Source organism: Formica exsecta, unplaced genomic scaffold (genome assembly GCF_003651465.1).
Source record: "Formica exsecta isolate Colony F162 unplaced genomic scaffold, ASM365146v1 scaffold106, whole genome shotgun sequence".
NCBI lineage: Eukaryota > Metazoa > Arthropoda > Insecta > Hymenoptera > Formicidae > Formica > Formica exsecta.
The window spans coordinates 245,969-255,098 of record NW_021848400.1 but is presented as its reverse complement, the minus strand read 5'-3'; the positions used below and the strand labels follow the sequence as shown (position 1 = coordinate 255,098).

The following is a 9,130-nucleotide window of genomic DNA, read 5'->3' as shown; positions in this document are numbered from 1 at the left end:
CTTTCCCTCCCTTTGGTGCGTCGACGCGTCAATTAATTACTTTCGTTACATTCGTTCTTTTATTCGTCGACTGTTGCCGCTCGTTAAGTCACCGCACGTCTTCCTTTGTTACAGCGTCGCTGTGCGACATGGTTTACAACAGCGATTCGACGAAAACGGGTATAGTCATGTCGCCTGGATACCCAAACCCGTATCCGGCCAGGACGCATTGTACATACGACTTCCAAGGAAGAGGAAAGGAACGGGTGCAGGTGATATTCCAGGATCTGAATCTGTTTCATTCGCCGAACGACACGCCGAATGAGTAAGTCCGTTATATTTTCCAACTAAGCGCACTCACACACACAGGTACGGATAATTTTGGTGTAGCCAAAATTAGAGGGTGAAAATTTAAATTCGTCGTGAATCCGAAAAAACGAACAAAATTTTTTCCTCGTCAAACACACGGGGTCGCGCGATCGATTCGTACAGTGTGTCAGGATTTATGGAAATACGGTGACGTGTTTTTACGAGCATGCATTCACAATGTCGTTGCGTTTAGTAAAGGTGCACTCTCGCGATACATATCATCGTGTCTAGTACCCTTAGTCCACTCTTGCGACACAAAAGGCGTGGTACATTATGTATTTGTGCGCGTAACGGATGTCATCTGCCTCTATCTTTGAATTGCACGCCGCGTCGGAGATTACGATAAGTGCGATCTCAAAATTTCACGAGACGCTTTGTCGCATATTGTACTTCATATCTCACTTCTTATAATTCGATCGAAATAGCGGATGCTGAAAGTGTGCAGAAACCAGTCTCAATTTAGCGATTAATAAAATCGTCGCTTTGAGAAATTCTTTGTGACATATCGATGCATCTCTTTCGCATCAATATCTTTTTCTTCCAAGTCAACACCTATTCATCGAAATTCATACGCTTTTCACCGACGACAGAAGATTTATCCGAATTCAATTCGCACAAAAAAGATCGGATCTCCTCAAAATCTGATTTATCTCTTGGGGGCATCTTGACATAATTTCGCAGTGGGGAACGTTTCGAAGAAATTGAATAGAGGAATTGACGCCATAGTCGAAACGGCAAATCACACACATACAACATGGGGATTCCAGGGAAACTGCTTGTGATACAATGGTTTCCCTGACAATTGTATCGGCCGCGATCACTTATCCTCTCATTCATTTTCCAGGTGGCTGATCTTGAACACCATTTAATTAAGGTTTCGGCGTACCGTTGAACTAACATTTAAGTGGTACTTAACCACATTTCACAATCGTTTGTCGCGCATTCGGTGATAATCGAGAGCCCGTCTATCTCTTTAAGATGATAATTACGATCAAATAAACTCCGGGAACTATGATCGATGTAATATGACGTATAAAGCGATAGAGTTTCAAATAAAAAGTTTTTTACTCGTCTCTTTAACAATAGAAATTATCTAATTATGGCATTACTTAATCACATATACATGCACAAATTTTGCATCGCTATATAGCGGAAGATTATATTTTAAAAAATGCATTGTTAATTACTACACGCTAAATTATAACAAATGAATAGTTTCAAAAAAATATTGATGATATGAAAAAATATTTTATTAGTGTAATATATTTTTCAAGTATATTTGTTTTTTTTTTTTCTATCTGCATTGAATGGCTGCTGTATTCACTCGAATGTGAATCACAATTTCGTGCTTAACAGCTGTCTTTAATATATGTGTGTGTTTAACATTGCTAACATTTATTCTTTGTGTATTATTTCTAATATTTATCTAATATTCACATTTAACTTATATTATCTTCATGATGTGTAGATGATATCTAATTTTTTTGATTACATGTTACATAATAACTAATACTCGACATAATATAATCATTGCTCTAAAAAAAAAAAAAAAAAAAAAAAAAAAAATACAGTTCTATCCAAAGAAAGAATCCCTTTGACAACTTTTCACGTAGAAAAAACTAGATATACTCGAATAGCATTTCATTTTGCCTAACGATCTTTTTTTTCATATAATCTATATTTCTGAAAATATATTGGTACTTATTAAGAAGGTCCGAATATACTTGAAAATAATTGAAATATCAAAAAATTCTTTTCCTTTTTTTTTAATTTAATGATTTCCTGAACTTTTTGAGCTACATAAAATAATTTTTTGATATATCTACATGCCTAAAAAAATTTTTTGAGGAAACATTGAGAAAACACAAAATGTCGGCCAAATAAATGAGAAAGCTAAATTTTCAAAAATGGCAAAAAACGCGGGAGATTTCAACCCCATTTTTCTCGAAAATCTAACGTGATAGGCCATTTTGCTTTGCGGATTTGGATCAGCGCACAAAAAACTGTAGGAAAATATTCTTTTTTTCCAGACCGCAGAAGAAATATAAAATTATGCAGACCTGTGTAATTATTTGGATATGTTAACCTAGCGTTGAAAATAGCATGAGAAATAGCATGAGAAATGCGATATGATTCCATAACTGTGTATCCTTTCTCTTTAGATCAAGATACATTCTATTAAAATAACATAAGCATCATCTCGTCTCTTGCGTCTATTCATAATAGACAGATGCTTGATAATATATCTGTTCATAATGCAGGAAAGCCATCGAGCGCATTCAAATGCTGGAGGGATTTCCAGTGAATAGGAAGTTGGAGAGCTCCACGTCGACATCTGATTTTCCTCTGCCCAGTTTCCTTCCAATCGTCCGAGTGGATTGGTCCAAAATTTTCTTCCGAGCGCGGCCGCGCTCATTCATGCAGTCGCACAAATTTGCTCATGTACGAAATCGTGGCGGCCGCAATGATGGTTCGCGTACACATACCGTATGTAGGCCTCTTGCGCGCGGGCAAATAATATTCTTTATTACGCATGTGTTCCGCTGGCTTGAGCGCAAACTCAAGCTCTACGTCTTGCCGTTAATCGTAAATTGGCCGATTAAAAGCCATCCGTTGCGAATGCTATCGTGCCCGCCAGACACAATTGCTCGTAATTATAATCCAGTAAACCGCGCCACGGCACTTTGAGCTCGAATAGAAGGAAGATGTAATAGAAGGACGCTCAAACGCCGCTAAACGCACGGTAACGGAAACATTTATTTTTACGGGAATGAATTTTATACGTGATTATGTTCCTTTCAAGCTTATAGCGTAACATTTTGTCGCGAAAAAAGAAAAGATAAACACGTTTGCTTCTTTTTCACGTTTAACACAATACGTAAAATGGTTCTGTATAAGCTTAAGTATACGCTCGATTTAAACCACATAGAGAGTGTATTCTTTTTTTTCAAAGTTCTCTCTAATGTTTAAAAATGCATTTTCTGTGCGTTGCGTATACACTTTGCAACATTACATCGTATTACTTTAGCTAGTCAGATTTTTCTGTTACATTGAATTTAACTTGAGGCAAGCAACAAAGGCGGATATATCATTAACGATTCAAAATTTAATGCTTTTTGCATTTTCAATATTACATTTCGAAATGAAGTTAAATACATGTCATACATACATACATACTCGGAAAAAGTAAGAGCACTAGTTGCACGTATATTTGCATTGCAGTTTCACGAACGTGATATTCGCTGCTTCTCGAAAACCTTTCGGCGAGATAGCACTTTGCGGCATATTTGCCGATAAATGCAATGCACAGATTCCAGTATAATCGATTCGAGCATCCAATGGTCAAGTATTGACCTCAAACGCAAAGGAATTTGATCGATTTGCACTTTCATTCTTTTGTAGAATAATTGCCTAAATTACACCACATTTTTCAAAAAGGTCAAATATTTTAAGTACTATTCAAGATAACCTATTTTCACCATAAAAATGAATATTTTTTTTCCACTTTCTCAGTTTTTCCGAAAATTTTTGATAAATGCAATGCACAGATTCCAGTATAATCGATTCGAGCATCCAAATTATTGGTCAAGTATTGACCTCAAACGCAAAGGAATTTGATCGATTTGCACTTTCATTCTTTTGTAGAATAATTGCCTAAATTACACCACATTTTTCAAAAAGGTCAAATATTTTAAGTACTATTCAAGATAACCTATTTTCACCATAAAAATGAATATTTTTTTTCCACTTTCTCAGTTTTTCCGAAAATTTTTGTTAATCTCTAAGTATTAACAAAATTATAAATTATATTTAATCCCCTTAGTGTGTAACCACATGAACTAACCGATAAATTGATTTCTTTAAATTTATTGATATGATAATACAAACTAGGAGCCGATGTCATTTAAGCAATTTTCCCGTATCTTTTGCGTATCACATCGCTACATGTACAAGCCTATAATTACTATATATATAAGTGACAGAATTATGTAATATTAAATATATAAAAACCAGTATAAATCCTCGTGACAAACTTTAAAATATATCGCATTAATCGACAACAAATAAACGCGATTAAATTTCATTGAGTTAATTGCAGTTGGTCGTTATTTTACTAACCGGAGACAAACGGATTACAAGGGATAATTTCGCCGCGACAACGATGAGAGTGTCGCAAGAGTTTCCGAAGCGAGAAAGAGTCCAGACTACGCGACAGTGTCAACTCGGTGTCGAGTTATCGTTCAAAGTTCGCCGGCGGCGTCGCGTAAGCGCCGGAATATAAAATTGGACAACGTGTTGCCGTACACAACGTGTCCCGGCGGCGTACCGGGACAAATACATCTTGATTCCTGTTCCTTGTGTTCTAACAGGACGTGAAATCAGAAGCGAATGGAAATACGGGTCCCCCCGGGGATGGAGGTGGAGCGTCTTTTGTCGCGGAAATGAAAAGTTTTTCCTATCGAGTATGCGTTTTGTGTAACGCGTGACGGGGCTCTTGCATTCGAGAGAGACGGTATTCCTTAATATAACCGGAGCAGGTCTCGGTTGACGTGTGTATAACGATTCTTCTAAATGATAAACATCGAAATAAAATAGCAACTAAAATTGCCATTTTAATAAAGTGCGTACAATAATTGTGAAAAGCTGTACATTACGCAGATAATATTTCTTTTGAATAAAATATCAACGTACGCACATGCATGTTATATCTTCCTCATTCTTCCATGTCATTTCATAATATTATATTATAAAATGATTGCGTGAGAGAAATGAGAGAGATATTTTATCTGCAATTATTGAAATTATATGGAAATTGTTGGTTTTCCGCAATAATTATCACGCACGGAGGTATCAAATTTTGGTTGTTGCGCACACCCGCAAATGTATACGAGGTGCGCGTTCGAAATGAATTAAATAATCAATTTTGATTATACACGGATGAAATATATTACACGAAAAACGCAAAATAAATATATGTATATATCCTCAATAAATATATTTCTTCTCTATTTTACAGCTGCGAGGGAGTCGACTCACTAGTGGCATTCGTACATATAGACGGGAAGAAGGAAAAGATAGACGCGTTCTGCGGGGAGACATCGCCAAGGCCTATCATGAGTAATGGTCCGCGGCTCTCGTTGGAGTTTCAGGGGGTAACGTCGTCCCGCCATTCAAAAGGCTTTAAAGCGACGTACTCCTTCATGGAAAGTAAGTGCATGACGCGTATATATCGTCTTTAATAATATAAGCTCGGATTCGTGACATAGGTACGACGATGGAAGTATGGAAGGATAAAGCAAAGACAAGATGCTCTTGTGTATTTCCTCGTTGTAAAATTCAAATCGAATCCTATCGGAGGCGAGATACACAGAGAATTCTCCGTGCGAGCGCGAGCCGAGTTTAGATTTATACGTGGTATTGTCCTACCGTGAAAATCGATCAAGAATGTTCCGGTCCACAGATGGACGACGAGCATCATTGAGAATAACTTATCGACGTGGAACGTGTTCGCGGCGCGAGAATCGAGACCGTGACGTACGATCTTATATATTCGCGCGAGAACGAGGGAGAGGGAAGGGGAGGGAGGGTAGAATCCCGTATTCCGAGCTTTCTCTCCTATGGGCCACCTATGTCCCGTCAAAATTTCAATTTCCGCCGAGCATTCTATCGCGATAGCAATGCGTCTCTCCGCGTTCCGCCGTTTATCACCCGCAGGTGAACGCGGATTTTGTAGCGCGCACGAACGGGAACAGCCACCGGTAGCGGAACAAATGGATCGCGAAGTGTATTCGTGGAATCTTGGATCCCGTAAAACGCGGAAAGTCGCGAGACGAAGTGCATCGAATGCGAGGGAAAGTTTCGCGGCAGCCACAAGCAGACAATCTGTCTCGAATATCATGCTAGCAGGCGTGGTAGGGAGAGGTGGGGAGGGGAGAGACTTGGCCGTACCATCAGTTAAGGGATGAATATCGCTCGATTATGCCGGGGATATTTTATCGCCCTCCCGCCCGGTGGTTCTCTCATCCCGACCATCGGTCGAAAGTTCGCGCGCTATCGCATAATTGAAACGCGGCAAAATGGATCCGACCTATTTCGCAACGGCGGAAAGAGATACGGGGGCGGCGAAGTTTCCGGTAAAGTCGCCGCTCCCAGCGGCTTCGCGATATTATGAATGTTAACGGGCAAGTTTGAGCTTAATTTTTACGAGCGGGACGTATCCGTCCCTCCAATCCCGCCTTGGAAACTTTGCGGCTGAATTATCGCACGCTACATTGAGAAAAAAAAATCTGTATAAGCTTGTGAGATGCATTTAGTAATGTATTGTATGAAATATTTGATTATTATTACCAATTGTAATAATAATAACAAAACGTTTGGTAATAATTAAAAACATTTTAAAAGGGCAAATTTTGCGTTTAGTTGAGCCTACTAAATTAGCCTATTAACTATATTATTTCGTAATGATTGCGTTACGTTTAGTTGAAACTATTTTACCAAAGCTCTCGGTAACTTTGACCAAGGCTGGATTATTATAACCAATCCCTTTTCCCAGTGTAAGGGATGCGGGTGCTCTTCTCGGCGGGGAGGGGGGCCCACATAAGTAGACTTGAAAGAGTCCTCGAAAAGACGGGATCGCAAATCGAAGTAGGCATTCGACAATCGAACTGGAACGGACACCGGGAAGAGATTCGCAGTCGACGCCCTTTCTCCCCTTCCCCGGCAGAAAATCAGACGCGGATCTCTCACTCCCGAAATGTCACAACCACAACGACGTTCTCGGCGAATCGATATGACGCGTCTTAGAAAGGACTCGCCGCTCTCCTCCGAGAATAACATTCTACGCGTTGACTAGGACATTTCCTTTGGGGGGAAACGGCGTACTGTCATCCCTGACAGTATGACTGATATATGCATGTCAACCGGAGTCGCGCGATACATTTGCTCCCCGTGCGCGGCATCTGTCTCTAAATTAGTCCCTGTAATAATTATGAGACATTGTTCGGAAGAGAAGAAGTCGTGCGACGACGCGATATACATGCACACATACAATATAGACACACGCATACAAATCTCACGCTCCTCGCCGTTTTGTGATGACGGTCGGTATAATCGTCGTAACGACAAACACGCGCGAGATTTATGACGAGTCGTTGCAACCCGCCCTTCTTGCAATTAGTCCCGTCCTTCCGCGATGGTAAATTAGACTCTCTCTCGTCCTAATCTAGAAAGCGCATCTGTCTTCTTCTTTCTCTCTCTCTCTCTCTCTCTCTCTCTCTCTCTCGATACAGAATTGTCGATCGTCGCGAGCCAGTTTCGCGTCGTGATAACACGGGAATCCATTTCGAAAGGTGACTTCGACCATCGATCTCCGTATACTTTCCCGTCGACGCTGTGGACGGTACTTGGCGTCAAACCGTCGACGTTTTCCCGCGGAGACTTATCGCTACGTCGATGTTCGCAGTCGTTTAGTTTCGCGGGAAGGGAAAAAGGACGTCGACCGGAAGTTTTGGAATTCGGTCGAACGGGCCAAATATCGTCGACGTAGACGAGTTGGAGAGCGACTTATTCTTCGCGAAAGTAGCTGGCGAGAGAAAAACGTTCGTCGACTCGTTTTGCCGGTGCGAGACGGTGACGGATTGACGAATTCATCGTAACGATGGAAAATGCAGCGACTGGGGTACCGCTTTTGTAAAACAATGGTCGTCGTCGTCGCGTTTCGGCATTCGAGTACTTGCGGTGTTTGTCTTGGCGCATTTGTACATATGTACGCATTTACACCGCTGGCATCAAACGGTTTGAAACTTACCGCCGTATTAGCGGTGACGCTTTAATGTAACCCGACGTATTCCGCTTCCGAACTTCGACGCTTAGTTGCGACGCAATATTTCCGACCAACTCGACAAAGTTGATAGGGGCGCATGGTACATCGCATTGTTGTTGAGTCGTATACAGCGAGAAACACGGTGTCTCGCTCGGCGTCTCGTCGTATGTCGATTATGTTATGTAATAACCGCATAACTCTTTATATAAAGTGAACCTAAAACTTTATCTCAATGATACGTATTAAGAGACCATATTACTAGGATATCAAAAGATGGTATAATTTTCGCTATATATGAACGCTATAAAATCTTGGAGGAGAAAATTTAGAAATACAACGACAACGTCATATCACGAGAAATGACCTTAAAATGACGTTATAATGACGACACCTTGCTACCTGGGACATTATCATAAAAATAATAATTCTGGTTATTATTTATTTTATTATATGTATATATACGTATATACGATATGTATGTGTCTCATGTATTTGAAACAAAAATTGAAACAGATTTAAAATCCCGATTTTATGTATAAATATAACCGTTAAAAGTAAATGATATACACATATATATATATATATATAAATTGTTTATAAAGAATAAACAATTATTAAGATGATTTTATGTACAATGGAATTAACAGAATATAAATTTTCACAATTAAATGGCATATTAATACGTTATAGAAGCAAAAATGATCGTTAAAAAATTATTGTGAAACAGATTTGTCATTGAAACATGGAATGGGTTGATGATGTGCCTTATATGTCGTCGTGGATTTTTGCCGACGTGCCGATGCGACTGAATTTCGGTGTGTATTTAAGGGGTAAATGTGCGCCCTACCGAAAGCAGGAAGCTCGTAAAAGAAGCGTGTGAACCGAGCTGCAGTACGGAACTTCCTCCGAGTGACGTTGATGACTTACCCTCCCGCGGTCAGCTCGTTAATCAAGCAGCTG

The 9,130-nt window shown here is 39.9% G+C and overlaps 1 protein-coding gene across 1 annotated transcript in view; it reads left to right on the top strand.

Moving 5' to 3' along the window:
- Positions 1–9,130, top strand: part of LOC115234262 (suppressor of lurcher protein 1) — a gene marked incomplete at its 5' end in the record, with an annotated part of 296,609 nt that overhangs the window by 265,293 nt on the left and 22,186 nt on the right. Inside the window, 2 exons of the mRNA XM_029805194.1 lie at positions 115–304; positions 5,366–5,556. Coding sequence (XP_029661054.1) covers positions 115–304; positions 5,366–5,556 — 381 coding nt within the window. The remainder of the gene's footprint in view (positions 1–114; positions 305–5,365; positions 5,557–9,130) is intronic.